Source organism: Periplaneta americana, chromosome 9 (assembly GCF_040183065.1).
Source record: "Periplaneta americana isolate PAMFEO1 chromosome 9, P.americana_PAMFEO1_priV1, whole genome shotgun sequence".
Taxonomy (NCBI): Eukaryota; Metazoa; Arthropoda; class Insecta; order Blattodea; family Blattidae; genus Periplaneta; species Periplaneta americana.
The window spans coordinates 86,153,425-86,177,539 of NC_091125.1; the positions used below are offsets into that span (position 1 = coordinate 86,153,425).

The window sequence follows — 24,115 nt, forward strand, 5'->3', positions numbered from 1 at the left end:
TTATAAGGGCGACGTATATGTTGAGATTGTGTACTCAGTTATCTTAATAGCATGGTTCAATGGCTCTACATAAATTCTCCAGTTTAGCTGAGCGGAAACTCATTTCATTTTGTTCATTAGACATGCTTAAAACTTACAGCAATTTTTATTTATTTCCTGTATAAATGTTACACGCAATCATAGAGATCTTCTCAAATTACCTCGCGTGTTTAGTTTTGAATTCGAGCACTGGGGTTGCGATATATGTGTTCAAATTAGTGTTCATGGCTTTCATTTACTTAATATTTTAATACTTTGGCTACAAAAAATATATAATAACCAATAACAGGAGATTAACATTAATGACAAATGTTTTATGTATCACATCCATAGTACTTCTTAAATGTTTATATTTGAGTGTTTATCGAATTCAAATCACAGTAGCACTTAAAATCACCAATCATGATGTTGCAACTTGTTTCAATGGTCCATCCAAGTATTCTGCCAGAGCTTGCGCTTTTTGCTTAAGAAGACCAAATCCGACATTTTGTTTGGCATAAAGACATAGCAATAGGTTGGCAACTTGCGTTATAGCAACTTTTCCATCCTAGAAGAAAATACAAATATGTGAGTACTTTTCAATACCGCACATAAAATCTCTCTTACACTTCTATGGGTTATAAAACAGATACCGTATGTGCATACAAAATAATACTTAATATAATACAGTACACTAGGAAATATATTTTAATAATTACACACCATACACTCCATCAAAACCAACTGCAGTCTATCTTCTTTAAAAGCATTTCTCCCATTCTTTTCATATGCTGTCCATATATTACTTGCAATTGCAGCAGTTACTCTTGCATCTCTATCTCCATATCCACTGTATGCCAGTAAGGCTCCTTCATGATTAAGTAACCTACAAAATACAAGACGAATTTTAAAAGATTAAGGTTAAAAGTTTAACAGTACTTCTAAAATAATATAATAAATAACACATGAGTTACATTTGGTGAAACTGGCAGTGAGGGTAATTCCGGTGATTTTGGAAGTGAAAATTTCTCAATTTATAAGGGATTTTTTTTGGAGATATGCAGTTGATCGCATATGCAAGGCACAACAAAAGCCTAAACTAGGATGGCCAGACGTCTCGTTTTTAATGGGATTGTCCTTTTTTCAGCCTCTTGTCACCTGTCCTGAGAAAAGTATGCTTGGGATGCCAGCTGCCCCGTTTTTTTAAATTGCATTCTGTTTCTCTAAATTATTGTTAAAATTATTATTTTTCTTTTATTTTATTTAATAATCGTGTAAAAACAGTGTTTAATTCTATACTGTTTCCATCAGATGTCACCGTCATGAATTCAATAAAGGCCATGTTAATCACAAAATGTCATTTCAAAAATGTCTTTTGCATGGACTTCTGTATTTTCCTGAAGGAAAGGCTAACACTTCTAGAGCAAATTCACTCATCAAAGATAATGATGCTGATTGTACAGTTGATCTTCATGGAGAATGTTAAAATAGTTAAAAGTTAATAAGAGGCAAAAAATTTTGTTATGAAACAAATTCAAAATATAGTGACATGGATATAATATAAGGTCCAATTAATCTGAAATATTTTTAAACAGATAAGTTAACCTAATTAATCCAGACTAATAATATAAATACAATGACTTAAGCCAAGTATCCATGCTACTCTACTATGTACGTACTTGTATAGTCATTATAGCCTAGTTATTGTAAACAGTGTAGTATTTATTACTTTAAAATAAATAAAACTGGACCTTATTGCTCACTGACATTATATAAACATAAGTAGGCTCTAATAATAAATGTTTAGATAAAATATTGATTCATTTTAACTTTAATAAGTGTTTTTTTATCTGATCACCATAGCCTAAATTAACCAAACTTAGCCTGTGGTTAGTTTAGGCTCTTATTATGCCTTGCATATACGAATCTCTGCAGGATTTTCAAAGCCTGGTGTTTTTTTTTTTTAGTGGTTGTCAGTGTAATGACCGACGTGGAACCGAAGTTACAATATAGAATTTGTATGTCTATTTCATTATTTGTTGTGCTTCACTATATTCCAGTGATTATTGAATTAATAGGGTACAAGTTTTACGTTCTTCACATTACATTGTATAGTGTGTTTTATGTTCCTTTCCTTCACTAGAAATCACAACATTTGCACTTCCAGTACCACACATTTCTCATTTCACACGTAATTTACTACATTTACGAACAATATTTTATATCCTTGAAATATATAAAACCAGCCCTTAACTTTTTAAATCAATCTCCTCAACAAATCCCTCACAAATTTGACCATTTTCACTTCCAAAATCACCGGAACTACCTCAACGCTCGTTTTTCCTAATCCTACATTTATTTTATCTTACACCATTTTTATTATTAATTTAACAATACAAGAACTATTTATTTATACTTATGTTTCACCGTGTGACAGTAATTGTCTCATGACTGTAGGATATTCTTTCGTAGCTAAATAGGTCAAATGCATTTTAAAATGAACTTACAAAGCATTTTCCACGCCACCAGTATTAGCCTGGCTCAACACTTGCGTCAAAGCCTTTGGTTTCAGCATTCTACAATTTAATATAACAGAAATTTTAATAAGAGTAATTTGACAATACTAATAACGCCACATATACACACACCAGCTGATTTACACTATGACTGCCAGAGTCGCCAAAATTTTCACAATAAAAATCCCTAAAATATCTCCTTTTCCCCCCTAGTTTTAAATAAAAATCCCTATTTCAAAATAGAATTTCAGCTTAAGATTGAATACCGTAGTAATCTTTTTTAACCCCATATATAAGTGTTCTGCCCATGGGCAGGTCTTTCACTGCAAACCCAGCATTCTCCAATCTTTCCTATTTTCTGCCTTCCTCTTAGTCACCGCATATGATCCACGTATCGTAATGTCGTCTATCATAATATTATGATATCTTCTTCTGCCCCGAACTCTTCCCTCGTTCACCATTCCTTCCAGTGCATCCTCCAGTAGGCAGTTTCTTCTGAGCCAGTGACCCAACCAATTTCTTTTTCTCTTTCTGATCAGTTTCAGCATCATTCTTTTTTTCACCCACTCTTTCTAACTCAACTTATACGACTCATCATGGAGTTTTTCTTGGGAAAGGTAAATAGGGTAGCTTCTCGTTGTTTACCGCACACCTCTCTCTCTTTCGCATCTTAAAAAATCCCAGGGAGTGCCAACGTGGAGGTGAGGAAAGTGGATTTGACTAATTGGGCCCTCCGGACTTCACTGAAATTCACCTCAAGGATTAAATATCAGTTCTATCAAAGTTTTTGACCCGATCAGACACCAGGAAATTCCAATTAGCCTTTGTTCCCCATTAACATAACTAATAATAACAAATGGAACACAAACAGTTAATATACTGGTAAGCATTTAATAGACTATTTTTGCACTCATTAGCCGTCATAAAGTATTACCACCCAAGGATAACTTGCAACTTTTCATTCTATGAGTACTCCTAATCTCCCTCCCATCACTATACATTTTTGGAATGCTGAAACACTAATAACTTCTCATACAAAAAAAAAAAATCATATGAAAATTTATTTGCTTTAGTTTTAAAGGGGAGGTTATTTAATTGTCAGCAAATTCCCAGTAGGCCTACTTATGCATACAAATCTATCTTTTTCTTACTTAATTTTAAATATATTATTTGCTGAAGTCACAAAATCACTTCATCATACTCAATCCGCTTTGCCTGAATGCCAGACTATAAAAAAAATAGTTTCCTCATAATGAAGGCAGTAAAAGGTAAAAGGTAAAGGTATCCCCGTAACATGCCATGAAGGCACTTGGGGGGCATGGAGGTAGAGCCCCATGCTTTCCATGACCTCGGCACTAGAATGAGGTGGTGTATAATGAAGGCAGTACCTATAGAAAAGGAGAATCTGTCTCAAGGAGTACAACATTTTCTCTTCTCTCTTTTCAAAGACGACATCCTCCTCTCGAGAAGTTGTTGCTGCAGGCATAGATGACTGAAGGGTACCAATTTGTTTAACTGTATATTCTGGTAAACTGAAGCTATGGCAGCATTTGTTGACTCTTTTCAAGTCGAATTATCTCATGGCTTAGTTGCCTCATGAGTGATGCCTTATTGGTGGCACAAAGTTCAAACCTGTCTTCGGACAATTGGCTAAACAACAACAATAATAGCATGAAGTGTTTCAATTTTCATTCTATTTCGCAAATTAGATTTTGTCAAATTTACTACACTGAACATGCGTTTAACATTGGAATTTGAGTATGGTAGAGTTAGAAATGTTAAAGCAAGTGTGTAGGGATTTTCACAAGCAGTAACACTGAAATCCACACTGCACTTCTTTATGAAGTACCATAAAAGTTTCAAAGTCTGTTGTGTGGAGAAAAATTCCGACAACTGATTAACAAAGCGAACTGCTAATGAAACAGAACAAAGATCCACTGACTTCTGTACCACTTCATTCCTATTTTCTCTTTCCTCATACCCATGATCTCGTAACCCATTCTGTGAGTTTATAGGGAGGGGAATCCCCACGTGGGAACATTACACATCTTTTGAAATGCTAAGTGATGCCAACCTTTTCCCACTCAATTAAGATTTGAGGTTAATTAAATTAAAAACAGAATAAAATCAGATATTAATTTTGTGAGTCCAATATCACAGATTTATCACCAGAATTACTTTTAAAATCACAAAATTTCGATATGTCACTAAATGACATTTTTTGGCACCAAATGGCTTCCCAAAAACACCAAATCTGGTGACAAAACCACCACTTGGCAACATTGACTGCCTTATCCAATCACCTTCCTTACTTCCTGTGATAAAAAGCTATGAGTAAAGCACCCAGGGAAGAATCGTCATATAATAAATCTAAAATAAATATATATATATATATATATATATATATATATATATATATATATATATTGAGGATTATAATAAAAAAAAAATGGGAAGTCACAGTTTTATTCTTGTTAGGAAACTTCATTCTAAGAAAATATTTAACTCAAATTTTAAATATATAATATATAAACATTAAAATAAGGGATGAAATTAAAGAAAATATTTAATTTAAGGAGAAAATCAAGAAATCCCCAGAAACTATGAATTTAAGATAAAAAACACACACGCACGCGCACACCCCCCCCCCCTCCCCGAGCGAGTTGAGACTGTTGTACACTGAAACACGTTTCACATTTGATTCATTTTTAATTTTAGGAAATTAAATTTTTTAAAGGAAAAAATACTTGAAATAATTTTTGAAGGCATCCTGATCAATTGGGGTCCCCTTAACTTCAGACTTACTTCGTGACTTGATCTTAAAATAAAAGAAAAAAAAAAAAAAAAACTGACATTGTCATGTACCTCGAAACACGTTCCATAGTACAAGATGTTTTATGTTCAAGGTACAAGAGGGCGCACGTTTAAACAAATATGACTTCCAAAACCAGAGATTCGAATAAATCATGGAAATTAAAATATGTTTTTGCTCACCGGATGATAGGGAACACACTGTGCTTGATAATAACAAATACAATTTTGTTTTATGTCAGGAAACATGAATTTGAGGGAGGTGGGATATGATGAGACTGGATTAATCTTACACAGGATAGGGACCGATGGCGGGTTTATGTGAGGGCGGCAATGAACCTGAGGGTTCCTTAAAAGCCATTTGTAAGTAAGTTAGAAAACATATATAAATGAACGAAAAGTTTACTTTTGGTACTAAAAAAAATTGTTTTGTCCACAGACCTCACACTTTGCAATAATTCAAACCGAAACTACGACCAGAGCTACTTAGCGGCTTCCTCTACAATCTACTTCAGTTTGAGTCCTCTAGGTAGCAGCAAAAATAAAAAAAAAAAATAAAAATAAAAAAAAAAAAAATTGTTCAAAGGTACACTATGCTAAAGGTACAGCAGTCTCCCCTATATTACATTTGTAAACAAAATGCACATACCTCATTTGTAGTAAAATAAGTATCTTCCTCTTCTTCAACATGCAACTTCTTTAACTCTTATAATTTTGCGTGACATTCGTCGCCAACCAAATACTTCATAATCACCCTTGTGAAACGTGTTGTAGTGTCTTTTTATTGTGAATTTTTTCTTACAAGACAAGACCCGGTTACACAGTAAACATCTCACCTCCTTACCATACGAAATAAAAAAGAGAAGCAGTTCCCATTCAGTTTTGAAGATTGAAGGACCATTCACAATGAAAATTAAACATAACCATAACATAAACACAGAAGTTTGCGCCCAGGCTACCAAATGGGATCATTCACAATGATTCACATAAGCATTGACATAAACATTACCGTAGGATGTTAACAAGAAAGTTTGCAAATTCCAAACTTTCATGCTTATGCTTACGTGATTTGCAAACAGAACACAATCATGGAGCGCTGAAGTATACGACAGAATATGAGGAAATGGCGTCGTTGTTATGTTTCCATGGTTACCAAGTATGTTTGCTGTTATATTTATGTTCCCATCGTGAATGATGGTATGACTTCTTGATTTTACCGTAACGTTTATATTCTTAAGTTAACGCTTATGTTATGTTTAATTTTCATTGTGAATGGGCCTTAATTCCGCGAGTTTAGACTTTTCTGGAGTTGAATGCTCCATTTTTACACGTTATGCAGTGAGAAGACGAGTAAACGTAAGCAAGCAAGGCGACACGTGTTCTACCTGCCATAGCTACATCGATGGAGCTTTCATTGCACAGTGACACAGTAGATGGCACAATGTTAGTGTGCAAATACTTTTTTACTTAGAAAAAAAAAAGTTTTCTGTTTGTGATTTTATTTTGTAGTTGTAAACAAATGCTGTATGTAGTTCTCAATTTTCTTACTTTTATTAAAACTATATTCAGAAATCTCAGAGAGACAGATATGGAGACACTTTCGTTCGTAGCCATTGTACAATGGATAATAATTTTGATTCTAGTGTGTAGTTTTGGCTAAAGTTGTCTCAGGAAAGAAAACTAACCTTTTCTTTAAGCCGACATTGATAACTTACTCAATACATTTGAAGTCATCATAATTGACAATTTTGTATGTTATACAAGACTCTGAATATGTTTACTCTGTTATTAACGAATTTAGGAATGCCAAATGTATAAAAATATGATGAAATTATAAGTGTACAACTCTTCAACAAATGTTCTATTACATTATATGCCAATGATTCAGCTTAAAATTTATTGTAGTTTTCTTTCTCTTAAGGACCACATACAGTCATGGACATAAATATTCATACATTGAAGTTTAAAAAAACTAAAACTCTTGCTAGAAAATAAATATACATATAAGTTTGTTATACATTTACTGCCCCTTTATCGAATTACCGGTATATTATCCATATCAATTAACAAAAAATTTGCTTTTCGAAAAGTAAGTAAATATGCATTCTCAACACTTGCATATTACGCTGGACAAATGTATTCATACAGCAACATAATGGTACATTTTAAGAAGAGAACGAACATAATTCTCTTACCTAAATACATTACTTTGTATTCCCTTTCTATTTATAACTGCCCTCAATTGCTTAGGCATGGAATGAACAAGAGACTTGGCAACTTCAGACTTTATATTGCATCACTTTTGCAAAAGTATTTCTTTCAGACTATTCTTGCAAATTATTTCATGTCTTTTTATTCTACGAGCCAGTTCACTCCAAAGATGTTCCATCGGATTTAAGTCTGGGGGCTGAGTGGAGTTTTCAGTGTCTAACGAGTGTGACAGAGAAACAAGAACTGGTCAATCTTGTTTTGGATTGTTGCCATGCTCAAAGTAATTACAATTTCCATCACCCAAATCATAAACTCTTTCTGCAAATGTGTCCTCAGGAAGTCTAAATATACAAACCTATCAGTGGTTTCCTTAATAAATTTTAGTTTCCAAACTTCTGAGACTGTCATAAAGCCCCAGACCATAACTCTACCACCTCTGTGCTGAACTGTTGCTTGGAAGTTCTTATACTCAAACTCAGTACTGGGCTTCCAAATTCTATTGTCGCTATGGAAACTATTCAATTTACTCTCATCAGTAAACAACATCTTATCCCAAAAGTCTATTCCTTTACTTACATACCCCCAGCAAATTTTCATGTTCCCCTCGTTCTTTTTACTGCTGTTGGCTTTCTTCTAGGTACTTGGCTCTGTACCCTGCTCAGTTGAAAAGCTTGCAAATAGTTATTGGAGAAACTTGTTTTCTGAAGTGTATGTACAGATATGGAAATAAAATTTCGAGCTACTCTTGATGCTTACAGCACGAGGTGCACATTGCTATGTTCCCTATCCCTGTAATATTGGAACCGGACCATCTTTAGGACATCAACACGTCACGCAGATGACAGAGTTTGTGTCTCGTCGTAACAGCTCAGTCGTTTGCATCGTCTGAGTGACATGCAGAAGATCATGGGTTCGGTCCCCGTGGATGGCGAATTGTTTTGTCTTAACATAAAATTATTTTGGACAATTGCGACGGATGTGTCAGTTAGGTTTTTTTTTCTTTATTGGAATAAATTATTTCCCACGAAACTTGACCCCACAAAAAGAACAGTGAAAAAAAATATATCATAAGATCCAGTTTGTCTTCCTAATAAAACTTAAAAAAAAAAAGTTAATCATAATAAAGAAACAAAAATAAAAAAAATAAATAAAAAAAAAACACTGGAGGATCTAATACTTCGTCCATCAGTCATCTGCTTCTACCACTGCTCTGATCTGGCGAGGCTTGGAATCGACAAGACTGTGGAAGAAGGGTTCTTGATCCATGGCGAGGTCTTCCCAAGTTTCGAGAACTTGTCTCCACAGGTCATCCTGATTGCGAGGGAGATTGTTTCAGAATTTCTTGCATCTTCTCTCTTTTAATTCTACCCACATATTCTCTATTACATTCAAATCTGGCGACATAGGAGGCTAGATGATCACTTCGATCTCGGGTCTCCCAACAAACCAGCCTTGAACATTTCTCGCTGTATGTACAGCAAAGTTATCCTGCTGAAACAATGTTCCTTTCGGATAATATTCCCGAGTAGATGGAAGGACATCAATTGCTGACAAAACGATGCTATATAGACTACCACTTTGGAGAACTGGGCATGCGCAGTGTGTTTTAAGCAAAACTTATACAATAAGGAAGCTCCAAATTTTATTTTCGTATCTGCACATACACTGACATTTAATCATTTTTGGGTTTTTGTTAATCATTTTAGGTAGGTCCTACTACTGTTTTTTTCTCTAGCAGTAAGTTTATCAGGATGAACAACTCTTTCAACGTTTATGAAGATTTTTGTATCTTTATATTACTTGATATCCTGCAGTCGCAAGATTTCTTTGAACTATGTCTGCAATTTCGGAATATTATTTAGTCTTGTGGAATAACAATACAATAATTTCTCTCTCTTCTACTGTGGCTTCCTTTCCTTTGCGCTCCATTCCGATTTTCTGCAGCACATGAACAACAAACCAACAATTCCATCACACACATACAGCATGCTGTAACCAACTGTAAGCTGCTGCACGATGTAAAGGATTGATTCTACGTCCTTTCTTCTGTTCGTTACCTGATATATCAATATTTATGTTCAGTCAAACATCAGTGTGACTAAAATATTGTCCCTTATTTTTAGAGAATATTTTAATCACATGTACTCAGTTATGTTAGATTATACTCTTCACTCATATCGGAACACAACTGCTTTAGCCAAGACTCTATTTAAAAGTTATTTTGGATATAGAATATTTAATTCTAAGTTGGTTCTGTATAAATACTTATGTACATGACTTTACATAACTTTCGCCATAGACCTTAAAAGCTTTCGATTCACTTAGGTAAAAAGCATTTTACACTGTCCTATAGAATGAGGAAAAACTAAGATGTATTCACTGTCTGTGAGGTCTGATGGATAAATGTACAATTTCATTTACGAAATATAAAAATTTGGACGTGGGATAAAAGATAGTAGTTCAATGTGAATCGAGTTTAAGAGATGGGGTCACACCAGTAGGAACGCCTGGCATGGTTGAACAGTTGGTGTGAGTTTTGAGGTGGCATTTCAAATGGTCCTTTCGATTGAAACACTTCCCACACTCGCGACACGAAAATGGTTTTTCACCAGTGTGTATTCTCATGTGTTTCTTCAAAGTACAAGTGAGACTAAAACTCTTACCACACGCAGTGCACAAATATGGTTTGTCGCCAGTGTGTGTCATCATATGTTTTGTTAGCGTGGAGTTGAAACCAAAGCTCCTACCACACACTGTACATAAAAACGGTTTTTCTCCAGTATGGCTTCGCATGTGATTTGTCAAATTTCCACTTTGTCCGAAACTCTTCCCACACTTATTGCAGGAGTACGGTTTCTCCCCTGTATGAATACGAATATGTTCTTTGAGAATATGGCTGTGGCAGAAACTCTTGCCGCATTCTGTACATCTATACGGTTTTTCCCCAGCTGCATGTGCCTGCATGTGTTTAGCGAACATATTACTACGTCGGAATGATTTACCGCATTCTGGACACGAATATGGCATCTCATTAGTATGAGTTCTTAGATGTCTGATGAGTTTCTGTCTCCTTGGGAACACTTTGTTGCAATCACGACATGTAAATCTTTTGCTGCTTCCTCGACCCTTTGGGCCAAGTCTGGTTTCTGACGATTGTTCTACTTGTTGTAGGTCTTTGACATCAGAGTTCCATGTAACCGATGTACCTGGTTGAGGGTTCTTCCAAGTATCATCTGATAGAGCATATTCGTCTGTGACTACCCTGAAAAAAAAGTAAAAAAAAAAGTAAACAATTTATGTGCGTGATAATGAAGTACGAATACAATATATGGGTGATTGAATAAGTCTGTCAAGTCAACATTTGAATGCATGTAAATATCAAATTTCGTTTAGAGTTAAGTAAAATAATAACTCGGAAAATACAAGTGTTCCTACATTTCCAGTACTTTCCCAAAATAGCTCATTTTAATTTTTTTTCCTTCTTGTTCCTTCCATTCAAAAGACCAACTTTGTGGGCGCAGATTCTCGTTATCACAGCTTCAGTGACTGTCTTTCAGTCAATTCCGAAAAAAGTTTTGTTTCCAACAATTGTATCAATATTGACGTATGTTTATTATAGCAAGGATTGGTTATTTTGAAGGTGGATGTGCACAAGGGATCACGATTATGTCAATATTCACAGTAGTCATAGTCGACGAAGTTTGACCCTACTACATACATTTTCAAATGAGCAATATGAAGTGATAACATTTATGGACTGATCTACAGCGAGACCAGCACTCATATAGATGATTTAGAACATTATAAGGTAATTGATGACAGAAAGAGAATTAACTGCTGCTTAGGCTTACTCCTTGACCTCCACTTTGATAGACATGGCTTCCCAGTCCTCATCTCCACTGTTGGATTGTGTTGTAGACTGTCGGCTTGCTTCTTGGTCTCTCTGCAATTCAATAGAAACAATGCAGCTTAAAAATGTGTTGGTATGCAAAATCCTTGAGAAGTTATGCTGAAAAAGTATAATTTAGAAAATAATTGTTAAATATCGACACTGGTTTACATGAAATACCAGAGATGTTGAAAGCTAAAACATTGTATCAATATTTCAGACCCTGTCTTTCAGTTGAAATACACTTAAATATTAATTAAGGGAATTTTTCTTTCGAAATTTCTATATTGAGAACAGTGCCTCATGATCTTGAAATTTATTTCATCGCACTGAAAGATAGGAAAAAATAAGGACTTTTGTGGAATAATATTAAGAGATATTATCTTGTAACTACTTTTAGATTGGATTACTTTATCATTTCCATATTAAAATTTATTTCCAACTACAGAGGTTATTTCCACATTATTTGATAACATGATAATGGAGCACTGTGGAAACGAAAATATTTGCAGGAGCTCTGTCTCTTAGTTACCGGTACTATTCTCATATGATCCAGATCAAACTCTGGTCCCTTTCAGTGACTGCTGACTGAGCTACGATTGGAATAATATTAGGTTGAATAATAAGACATAATATGTTCAATTTATACAGCCTTACCCTTGCAAATGGGAATTACAGCTCAAAAATAACTTTTCATAATATTTCCAGCATAATGACAGTTATGATTCAATCTACCAACTTCTTTCACCTTTATCGACTATTATCAATTTAAACTTTGTTCCATAAGATATAGAGCAACCCAAATATTTAAATGTATTAACTTGTTCTATTATTTTATTATCTGTAACTAGTTTGCTCTAATTGGGTGAGGTCCAAGAAAAGCCATTATTTTGCTTTTATTTACAGATATTGTCATGTTAAAACTAGTCGCTATTTGATTCAACTTGAAAATGTTTTTTTGTAAAGTATTTTCATTTTCATTAATGACAACCTGATCATCAGCAAATAGTACTGTTGTAAAACTTATTTCATTTATTTTAAAATCTATTAAATCATTCAGCCAAATTTCTATGACCTCGTCGAAATATAAGTTAAAAAGTGTCAGTGATAAGGGGCACCCTTGTCGGACTCCTTGATTTATTTCTGCTGTATCATTCTGAAACGTTTTTATTTGTATTGTATTATTTCTATAAAGCAATCAGCAACAATATCATTTTTGGATATGTTATAATGAAAGTGCTTTTTTTTTGTGATGGGGTGTTACATAATATATGAAGCATTATCAATAATGACTCACTTTGGTTGCAAATTTAGTGTAGGCTAGATAGTTTTCGTAACCAGAGGATGTAGTTTTCATTGCTAATTGTCTTACTTTCATCTCGTGTTTCCTGTTTACAGTAAATTTGAACATAACAGTGCGTTTGAATAAACCTGTCTCACTTCCAACATGTAGAATAATAAGCTTCTGATCAATCAATACCAGCGTTAACAGTATACTTATAATGTCATCTGATTGGCTCTTTGGTGTTAAGCACTTGGCATCTATGTAGGTTTTTTTTTATTGGGTTATTTTACGACGCTGTATCAACAACAAGGTTATTTAGCGTCTGAATGAAATGAAGGTGATAATGCCGGTGAAAAGAGTCCGGGCTCCAGCACCGAAAATTACCCAGCATTTGCTCGTATCGGGTTGAGGGAAAACCTGGAAAAAACCTCAACCAGGTAACTTGCCCTGACCGGGATTCGAACCCGGGCCACCTGGTTTCACAGCCAGACGCGCTGACCATTACTCCACAGGTGTGGACAGGTTTCTTCTTCATGTATGACGTTAGGAGAAGCACAAATAATAATTCTATAATAATAATAATAATAATAATAATAATAATAATAATACACTGTATACTATTACCATATTTTTCCGAATACTTGAATAAATCACACACCCGTAAATCTGTGAACCCACAGCTTTAATTCTTTTCAGAGGAAGCCATTCAATGTTCATTTGATTTGAACCTATTGAGGTTCGAACTGAGGTCTTTGATATGGAAAGCAATAATTCTAGCCATTGAAGTAATTGTACATCTATTTAGTCAGCTTGTCTTCAATTTATTTTCATTTTCTGCATAGGTATGTCACAATCAAGAGGAGTAGAATAGAAGAGAGGGGCTCAAGAGGCGGATTAAGTGTAATCTGTCAAGAAGCTTCTTTTTACCAGCAGTGGAGCGCCACATGCACAAAAATGGCGGTATTTTCAAACGACTTCCTGCACCGGAAATAGCGGGAATTTCAAAATACTTCTTTGCACATTCCCGTTACATTCATATTAACATGAATGTCTGAAATGTAACCATCCCTATTACAATTCCTTTTTTTTTTTTTGTTTTTTTTTTTTTGTTTTAAGATCTTTAGCCAGAAACCTTTTTTGTAAATTACAATACCATAAGTGTTTTCAGAACGAGATATCTCATGAAGTAGAGTAGTAGAGGTAGGAAATGGACTGTGAAATTGGAAATGATTTAGATATGACCAAGCAAATCTGTTATGTTGGAATGTATCAGATTTATTTATTAACAATATTTCATTTTGTACATAAACACAAAGATCTTTATTGAAATTAACTGTTTGATGTTTTACTGTAATAGAGAAAAGATCGTGAGCTCACGATAGGTACTATATATATATATATATATATATATATATATATATATATATATATTAACATAGTAGTAAATGTTACACAAAGAAAAAAATCATACCTAAACATTCTTAACACTCTACATATTTATTAATGAAGTAATCTCTGCTCTTTGAAGTCAGCTAACCGCTTAATTTTCTGATATTTTCAGATATACTACCATTAGTTATTAAGGAAAATAATTTCAAATCACCCTTAGTAGAAATTGGAGTCTACAATGCTGTGTTCTTATTGTCTCCAAATAAGTAGCTATAATGTGTAAAGTCTTCTGGTTACATTGAAGGCAATCATGCACAAATATTTTTTTTAAGATTAACACTTAATGACATTATGTCAGTTTGTTCATGAACTTCTACATTACATTTTGGACTATATGTGGGGAATATTGGAAAATATTGTATTCACTAGTGTAACTTTGTGTTCAAACATTACGAACATTAGTGTTGTAGTTAGTTAATTTAAGTTCCATTTCTCTGAGAAACACAAATATAAGAAACTGAAGAAATAAAATCATACACAGTACATGATAAACATAAAATTAAAACAATAAAAATTAATATTTAATGACATTATGCCAGTTTGTATGTAAACTTCAACATGAAATTTTAAGCTGCCTGTGGGGAATATTAGAGAGTAGAGTAAGAGAGTTAATGGGTTTATTGCCAAAAACTCAGCATTTGTTGATTTCAGTTAAGTTGTACAGGTTTAAGAATTCCAACGTATATGTAGCACCTACTACTGTATTTATTTCCTCAATGGCATAATTTGTCATTTAATATGAAAATATTCTAAATGCTAGTGCAGAATACAATAACTTTATGTTCTAACACTGCGATTATGGTAAATAGAGTCTACAGTACATTTCACAGGCTTTGTTGAAATATGCCAACAACATCGGTCCTGTGTTTGATATTATGATGTTATTTCAAGAAAAAAAAATATATTATTGCAATAATAGCAATAAATAGCAACTAAAGTTAAACATGCAAAATCTTAAATCAAAAATACACAAAGAAAACATACTCATTTGGCCACAATACCACAGTATCAGTAAATGTGCACATCACTTTTCTGCATCCAGTTTCACAAGCACATTAGGTGCAAAACTTCTCACATCTGCAGTTCTCGTTGACATGAAGAAGAGGAGTGCCAGCGAAGATAAAGTTGTATTTGAAAAGTAATGTTAATATTATTTTACATATACAATCCTGCAGACAATCCTCTGGTTCATGATTTGTACAGGAATGTCCCTGGTTAACAGAATTCAAATGTAAAGCCCTTAATATCTACTTACACAGTAGAAGTGAAACAGAATTGTTAGAAAATTATTGAGTATTCCTTGTAAAGCCACTCTTCTACGAAAGTTTGCCTTATATACAAATGATGTTGGGATTTGTGAGAAAATACTGGATAAGCTAAAATATGCTTGTGACAAAATGAATGACATAGATGAGCTGTGCTGTCTCATATGCGATGAAATACCACTAAAATCAGCTTGGCTTGTAACAATAATGATGATTTTGTTGATGGGTTTCAAAGATTTGAAAAACACTTGTCAGGTAAACCTGCAAATCAGATGCTTGTGTCTATGGTGAGTAGTCTATGTCTTTATTACAAGCAGGTAATGAATTACTTCTTAGCAAATTCTGCTACTCCTGGTATATGTTCAATAGTGCAACACGGACATTAAACCATTTAGTTGCTGCAGACATTTATTGCTTGTCAACACTGCTTTTAAAGATATTTCATCCCACATAAGGCAACCTACTTTGTCAGTGTGAGTCATCTTACTACAGGCATTCCTTAATATGTCGAATAATTTGTCACTAAAACCAACATCAGTGGTATACTTTCGCAAAACTCTAAGCAATGTAGCCTTAGAAGGGAAATTTAATAACTTCCTAATCATTCTATAGGCACTTGGGCTCTGTAAATAAATATTAAGAGTCTTTGCTTTCAATTCCGGTGACCACCGAACTCTCTGTACATACCTTGCATTTGAGGAGACACAATTTTTTACCAATTCATATAATGGCCCGGGAACCTTCTTCCTTAAAGTTGCAAGGGCAATGTCAATCTTCAGATCTCTCTGTGTGGTCTTGAGGACTCTTCCTCTCAGATGATGCAGTTGTACTCGAAGACTGCAAATTTTCCTCCTCTTCAGTGTTACTATCGGTGTGGCCGTGGTTTGCATTCTTGGGGGCTCCCCAGCCTCTTCTCACTGCCTCTCCTCTCTTGGGGGGTCACCAGCCTCTCTGGCGGGGGTCCTCTGTTTCTTCCCGTACAAAATAAAACAACCAAAAGGTTACAATTATGAACTGACAGCAAGAGTAAGTAGTCCTGTACTACCAAGGATAGAGGTTACAATTGAAGCGTTGGGCCGAATAATGGTTTATGTTACAATTTGTGCCATTATACTTTATCTTAGAATGTTATCAAGTTATTTCGTTTCAGGAACAGATTTGCGGAAATTCTTTCAAGATGTGCTCACAGCTTGCTCTTGATGTCAGAAAGGAACTGTTTAAAATGTGTTACTCTCTTATAGTCAACATTTAAAAACTGTGTTTGTCATTGTCTTCATTATTATTCTGTTCATAATGTTACAAACTTCTCCGATGTGTAATATGACTTTCAGTAACATACAATCTATACTTTGCTTAGTGTACAAAACATATTGATGGAATAACGGTGTATGTTATTTATGAGTGGAATGACGATGTAACATTTTCGTTCCTCCTGCCCAGTTAGCAGATTGCAATACAGACCATTATTCGCCCCAAAGCTTTAATTATGGGATCTACTTAGCCTGATACTTCACTATTTGTGTGAATGGCTTTTCTTTATGTATTCATTCACAATTTGCAATTACGACAGAATTTATAGGTATAGATATGAAGCACTGAAATTGCATAATATAAAAGACTTGCAGTTACTTAAGTAAGTTACCTTGACCATTGGAGATAGCTTCAACTTTGCAAGGTATGGCTCCCGAAAGCTGTTGTGCAGTTTGTTGGGCTCTTTGACCATCAGATCTTATATGCCCAATGCTTCTAGGCATGCCTTGCATCTGAAAAAAATTGAAATAAAGTGTAAAATAAATATAAATTATGAGCACAGGAAAACAATTTCATGGCACTTAATAAAACCACTTTGAGAACCAAGAAAAATTAAAATAAACTCCTCCAGTCAGCTTCACGTTAAAATACTAATTATCTCATCATTTCTATTGTAGGCCTAATTTTGGTCCAGGAAAAAATTCATATTTAAAGACAACATTTGTAAAAATACAATGTAGGCGAAACAAAAAATAAAATAAAATATAGGTGGATAAAATATGTCATAAAATGGTTTAAGTATAAGCTAAATCATCATAGCTCACTGCAGCTGTTCCCTTTCACTTTATAGGCTATTAGAGTGATTTTATAAAGTGCCACGAAGTCACGTTCCTGTGCTTACGGTAATTTCATACACATATACAGTATAGCCTATATAACATTTAATTATATCATAAATAGACTTGTATTATTATTATTATTATTATTGCAATTTATTATTATAAATATTACTATCATTTTTATAATAAATGTTATACATATGTAAAGGTCTCAAGTAATAATACCACGCGGGGAATATTCAAGGAAAGGGTCTATTACTCAATTTTTTTCTATTGGAATATTGAAACTCTGGTACCAAGCTGCACACGACACGACGTGGTTTGCTGCAATTTTATTGGTTATGTTCAGTGTTTGAAATAACTTTTTTTCTCCCGTGTGTGGTGCGCAAAACAGCAAAGTTTCTCCTGCACTGTATAAAAAGCTTCGAAAATAAAAACAAAAATGCATCTTCTATATATATATATATATATATATATATATATATATATATATATATATATATATATATATATTTTCTATCAATAGAAATAATAACAAAAGTCTGTTAATATGTAACCATATGTTACAAATTCTGTATATGTGTGTATGAATTAATATCTGATAACCTAACCTATATAATTTAAAATGATGCACGTGGCTAGCAAAATTTACAAGTAAATCAAATTAGTTATAAGTGATAACATTGCTACATATTGTAAATGATAACTCACCTCGTCACTATCCCAGATATTTTGAAGAAACATTTCGAGTGGTGACTACTCTTCTTACTTCCGCAGTACGGATATTCGCATTTAATTCGTCCGGCCATCCTTCCCTCGCCTAGGCAAGAAAATTCAATATGTCTTCTTCTTCAGTTCTTGAAATACGGCAAGAAATTGTTCCAGGACTAACAACTTAAGCCAAGAGCACGCAAGTTCATTCTCCATTTCCAGGAGTCTAAAATCAGTGACGGAATGTTGGTAAGAGGCGATGTTAGCGCTCATCGTGGCAGTGCCATAGAATTAACAGCGATTAACAGGGAATAGATACGATTGACCCCCTCTCTTCTATTTCTACTCCTCTTGGTCACAATGCACTGCTTCTTTGCTCCAAATTCATTGATTTTGTATTACTTTTGCTTTTAACCCATTGTTGGTCGATGTCATACTTGTAATGTCATTGGTCGAAGTGTGAGCGCTGCATTCACTGAGTTTTTTTTTTTTTGTTTGACATGAAATATTTTCATTATTTCTTGTTTATTCACATATTTATTTATAATATATGAGTATGTTTTGTTTATTTTAATTGTCACATGAACAATTTTGCATAATATCATATCAATTTACATTACAAGCTAATGAAGTGACAACAATTTACAAATGATAGAACAATTCCAATCAATTAATATACAACATATGACAAATTGCTTTCCATTATTTATTTTTTATTTACATATTTATTTATAATGTATGAATATTTTGTATTTATTGTCATTTTACGAAGTCTTCAAACAGCGTTCTAATGGGAGCAAGTTTGTTTAAGGCCTTTCTTGTACTTCTGGTTCTAATATTGTCAAACCTAAGTGCTTGCAGTAACATATAAAACCGGTTGTATTTCATAACAAGTCGAAAATATTCCGGAGCAGTTACATCAGTTGACCAGAGATCTTCAATATTTTGATTTCATCACACCTGCCAAATACGATAGACCTAATAGAGCTTTAATTTCAAGCATATAAGTGTCCAACACTTCACTTTCACGAGTGTAAATAGGTTTTACTTTTTGCAAGCAAATATTTGTATATTGTGCAATGTCTTCAATCATAGGTTCTGGGAAAAAAAGTCCCCAACATTGAAGAATGGTATCAGCACTTTTAGCGATTCCTTTTACACCCGCTGGATGAATTACTATGTTCCCCTTTCTTGTTCGTCTGTTACGTGGAGGTGGATGAATGTTTCATTTAGTTACATTATCACGACCTATATACTAATGTGGTCCACGATAGTCAGCAATTTCAGAACCAGAGTCATCTGCAGAAATTTCACTTGCACTGTCATGAACATAGTCGTCAAAAGTTCTATATCTGAATGTTCAGAATCATTAGCCTGGTGATCATTCTTCTTGTCTTCGTCATCCAATTTTCGAATTCTGAACAGTTTCCATCATGGTGTTAAGTAATAACAATAAAAGTAACATGTTTGGTCGACCTGTGAACGCAGCACTCAGTCCCTCGACAATACATAAGTTACGGTAGTCTGGCGGGAACTGAAAGTCACATTATTGTAGACCGATTCCTGAAACTCTATTTCACACGTTTATCTCTGATTGTTACAGAGTTATAATAATTTGAATCTAAAAGTGAGCATAGAGCTCACACGTCGACCAACGGCGAGTTAAGAACATATACTGAAAAATGAACGGAAGTAATTTCACTGGATACATTGAAGTTTAAGTGAAGTGCTACCTGTATATTCGTTTTATGATTACTCTGCATTTTCCTGAGATACTGTCGCAGCATTGCATCAGTGTTCTCACAGCGTAGCTTAAAGTCATATGATGTAGTGACCTGCTGTGCACATTGTTGGCAGACTTGAGCTGGCAGACCATCATCAGACGACAACTGAAAGTTAATACATTTGTTAATTTTAATGATGCTGTTATATGAAACCTTATATGCACCTTACAGCTGCATCTACATGGTTAAATTTTCCATGCATGTAGGCATGCAATCTGGGAAGAATATTGAAAGAATGAAGTTCAAAACGCGCATTCAATTATTAAGATGCATGAATATTTTGTGTCTACATGGTGCGCCGTTTTGAACGTCATCTTCACTAGGCTACATATATAAATTAATATTAAATATAAATCTTGCATGTCTTGCTTTGAATGCGTAAAGTTGAAAGAGAAGTTGAACCATGTAGATGCATTTTTAGGGGTGAAGGTGAACACTCAAATGTTTTCGAATGAAATTATCAAAAGGTAACCATCATCTCTGACAAGTAAATTGCAACTTACATGTGAAAGAAGATGGGAACTTGTGGAAGAATATGATGAATAAATGAATATAAAAACATTATTCAATCTGATTGACCAAAAATACAATGTAAACTAGGTAAAGACACAAACTACTGCTTGCCAGAAGAGTCAGATAAAAAAGGAACGAAGATGAACCTCTAACTTTGGAGAAAGAGTCTTGATTCTGAATAGCAGATATTCTCCCTTTTCAAAAAGAGGCACAAATGAGTCATCTCGCTCCATACACAGTCGACATATATGGCTGAAGTTCAAAGACATCACTGCAGATGTGCCTGTAAAAAGTTTCAATTTCAATTAAAAATAGCGCTGCTCCATTTTAAGATTAATTTTTATCATGCATGTGGCCCAAAATGTATGTTCCGTTTTCGTCAGATTAACGTAATATGATCCACTTAATCACTGTTTTAATGTCTACTTCTTTACAATTAAAGTAAACCCGTGGATCTTGTTCTCAAGCACAATATGATTACCTGTTTTACTGTGGATTCCTGGCATGCATTCATCAGCGTGTAAGTTGAATCGTACTCTACATGGCAGCTTATCTGCGAAAGACGGAATTTCGAAGTGTTCACGAATTCATTTCATATTAAACTATATTAGGTCAGGTTAAGTTTGTATACAGGTTGCACGTTTATTATAGCAGAACTATGAACTGCGTTTGAGTTTCATACGTAATGTAATCGTGATAGTCGTTAATATCTACGAAGTGAATAAGGAGGATACGCACAAAATAAAAGTGTCAAAAGGGAGGTCATAGTTTTAATTAATTTTATCGCTTTTCTGAAATTTTATTTTATTACCAGTTTATTTCATCATTCCATCCCCCGAAAACCTTTATTTCCAAACAAAATTCTTCGGTGGGTGTCACTGTCTAAACCTTTAGGTACCGGTAATTTTCTAGGACAGGTCTACCTAAGCTTTTGGTAAATTTTGTATCTAACAACACACACAAATAAGAGCAATGGCGCCACTACAGAAACAGAACAGCAGAAACATAATATAGGCCTACTCCAGTAGTATTTAAGAAGTGATTGCGACAGTTTCTTTTATCATATACAGTTTTACGACATGTCAAATCAAACTAGTAAATTTGAATAAGTTGTCCATGATTCTAACCAGTAAAAACAGTTCTTTAGATTTTTGTATTACGATAGGATTAATTCCTAATAAAGAGGGAAAAAGAAGTTTAGGCTACCGCTAAATTCTCAATCTGTAGCAAAATTCGGTGACAAAGAAACATCAGAAAAAGGAATATTCGGGTATTATACGTACTGTTTCAGCGTGTTCACGGTTTAAAAGCTGTACTTGTTAATACATAGTTCAGCTATAGGCCTACAAAGTTACCCACTGAACAAATTTTAAGAATTATTGACTTAAGTGCACAATAGAAGACTCCATCTGTCTGAGGTAGGTGCATAAACAACATTATGTGGAAAAAGGCTCTCTCTAAGGCATTACCAATATTTCCAGCTAATTTCTTGCACAATACAAAATCACTGTGTGTGTGTGTGTGTGTGTGTGTATATATATATATATATATATATATATATATTTTTTTTTTTTTCAAATTCTTTAATTTGGCCATTCAAACCATTTTTAATTGTGGTAACCGTAAACTGTTCTTTATAAATGTAATAGAACTAGGCCCTATAATTTGATTGCAGTTTGTAAACTTACAAGAAAAAGCAGTTAATTTATGCTTGAACAAATACCAAGGTGCTAGAAGTAATTAAATATTTTAACAACAAAACAATCCATTAGATATGCGAAGAGCCAGATATGTAAATGGAAAGATATGATCGTGTTTAACCTTACCTTATAATTTTTAAGTACAATTCACTGTCTTCAGGCTTGACGAGTACCTTCAAACTGTGATTGATGTATAGGTTGAATTACAATATTAACATTCGTTAAAGATAATACAATTTGATTACTTTCCAAAAATTATACGATTACAAATGTAACATAATAGACGCTAAAATCCATATGTAAATGTCATTCTCATACTGTTTATCTCTTCTCCAGTGTCGCCAACTGTTATATTCTGAAAATCACTAGTACCGGTATAGAGGCTATTCTTTTCCTGTAGATTGAAATGAAAATTTCTAGGTTAATTAAAATGTATTGTTGTTGTTGTCTCTGAAACATTGGACACAACTATCAACAATATACCTCTACTAGAAACATCAACAACCAAATTTCTTGGTTTGCATATTAATAATACAATAAATTGGAAAAATCATATCAAAGAAATAACCCCCAAACTTAGCTCTGCATGCTTCGCAATTAGGTCGTTACAACAATTTCTAAACAACAGTATCTTAAAGACAATATATTTTGCCTATTTTCATTCCATTATGTCCTACGGAATAATATTTTGGGGAAATTCTGTAGATAGTAAAAATATATTCTTATTACAAAAAAGAGCCATTAGAATAATAGTTGGAGCAAAGGCTAGAGAATCATGTAGATTATTATTAAAAAAATTAGAGATTCTAACCTTAACAAATCAATACATATACTCTACAATAAATTTCCTCTTAAGTAATAAAGAAAATTTTCCAACTAACTCAACCGTACATAGTATAAATACCCGCAAAAGGAATGATTTTCATACACCATCATCAAATTTATCATGCTTTCAAAGGGGAGTACGTTACATGGCGATAAAATTGTTCAATAGTCTTCCTGAAGACATTAAGAATCATAGCCAAAACCCTGCATTATTTAAGACAAAACTAAAAAATTACTTAATATCTCACAATTTCTATTCTGTAGATGAATTCTTGACATTTCACAGTAGGCCTACTGTGTAAATATTATAATAATATTAAATGGTAAACATATTACATTGTATAAAATATTATTGTTATTAAGGTATTAATTCAGTACATATTTCATATTTGCATTTTATATGTATTGCATTTTATTGTTAAACGTAAGAATTGGACATGTTCTTTATTCTATGCTGTAAAGCAAATGTAAGAATATTATGGAACAAATAAATCTATCTATCTATCTATCTATCTATCTATCTATCTATCTATCTATCTATCTATCTATCTATCTATCTATCTATCTATCTATCTATCTATCTATCTATCTATCTATCTAAACTACCCAAAGACAGGTTTCAGCCTCATAAGTGACACCAATAAGGCATCGCCTATAAAGCAACCAAGCCAGGAGATAATAGGAAAGGTTCATAAAATGTGTTGAGGGAGTCCCAAATGTTCCTGGCTTTACTAAAATGCCGTGCTTATCATTGTTGCTAATTTTCTTCAATGACAGTAGGTGTACAGTCTTAGATAAAAGTTTTGTCGCACAGATACTTTACAAGTCCCAGAAAGAAGGCAGTGCGCATGATCGGAGTACAAGCGACTTGGTTCACAACAACTAGTTGAGGTAAATCATAAAAATCTCAACTATTTTAAAAGGAATACTGAAATTCATGACCATAATACTAGAGCTGCCAACAACTTGCATATAAATATTGTCATACTAAGTTTATTATCTTATTATGTAACAAGATACCTGAGATATTAAACATTTAAATTATAAA

The 24,115-nt window shown here is 33.7% G+C and overlaps 2 protein-coding genes and 1 long non-coding RNA gene across 4 annotated transcripts; all 3 read right to left on the bottom strand.

The window, feature by feature from the left end:
* Positions 1-268: 268 nt before the first annotated feature.
* On the bottom strand, positions 269-2,684 carry Lamtor2 (Late endosomal/lysosomal adaptor, MAPK and MTOR activator 2). Its single transcript, XM_069835203.1, has 3 exons — positions 2,526-2,684; positions 742-904; positions 269-586 (listed from the first exon to the last, which is right to left on the bottom strand). The coding sequence occupies exons 1-3, from the start codon at positions 2,591-2,593 to the stop codon at positions 440-442; spliced, it is 378 nt and encodes a 125-aa protein (XP_069691304.1). The 5' UTR covers positions 2,594-2,684; the 3' UTR covers positions 269-439.
* Positions 2,685-5,447: 2,763 nt separating this feature from the next.
* Positions 5,448-22,570, bottom strand: LOC138706185 (zinc finger protein OZF-like). 2 transcript variants are annotated; one of them, XM_069835204.1, is made up of 6 exons: positions 22,369-22,570; positions 21,024-21,095; positions 20,689-20,825; positions 19,979-20,134; positions 11,408-11,499; positions 5,449-10,818 (listed from the first exon to the last, which is right to left on the bottom strand). In XM_069835204.1, the coding sequence occupies exons 2-6, from the start codon at positions 21,046-21,048 to the stop codon at positions 10,017-10,019; spliced, it is 1,212 nt and encodes a 403-aa protein (XP_069691305.1). In that variant the 5' UTR covers positions 21,049-21,095; positions 22,369-22,570; the 3' UTR covers positions 5,449-10,016. The 2 variants fall into 2 exon arrangements, with proteins under 2 accessions (XP_069691306.1, XP_069691305.1); XM_069835205.1 differs by lacking the exon at positions 21,024-21,095 and having other exon boundaries at positions 5,448-10,818.
* Positions 14,453-18,604, bottom strand: LOC138706186 (uncharacterized). The gene is made up of 3 exons (XR_011333924.1): positions 18,246-18,604; positions 17,087-17,207; positions 14,453-16,415 (listed from the first exon to the last, which is right to left on the bottom strand). It is a non-coding gene; the product is annotated as an uncharacterized lncRNA (long non-coding RNA).
* Positions 22,571-24,115: the final 1,545 nt, after the last annotated feature.

What these genes read in the sequence shown, in the direction of transcription:
- Lamtor2 (XM_069835203.1), bottom strand. Translation starts at nt 2,593, where the DNA reads ATGCTGAAACCAAAGGCTTTGACGCAAGTGTTGAGCCAGGCTAATACT. An exon ending in GGTGGCGTGGAAAATGCTTT is followed by an intron (nt 905 to 2,525) that starts GTAAGTTCATTT and finishes TGTATTTTGTAG; the next exon opens with GTTACTTAATCATGAAGGAG. An exon ending in TGGTTTTGATGGAGTGTATG is followed by an intron (nt 587 to 741) that starts GTGTGTAATTAT and finishes ATTTTCTTCTAG; the next exon opens with GATGGAAAAGTTGCTATAAC.
- LOC138706185 (XM_069835204.1), bottom strand. Translation starts at nt 21,048, where the DNA reads ATGCCAGGAATCCACAGTAAAACAG. An exon ending in CTCTTTCTCCAAAGTTAGAG is followed by an intron (nt 20,135 to 20,688) that starts GTTCATCTTCGT and finishes ATTAACTTTCAG; the next exon opens with TTGTCGTCTGATGATGGTCT. An exon ending in ATCATAAAACGAATATACAG is followed by an intron (nt 11,500 to 19,978) that starts GTAGCACTTCAC and finishes ATTGAATTGCAG; the next exon opens with AGAGACCAAGAAGCAAGCCG.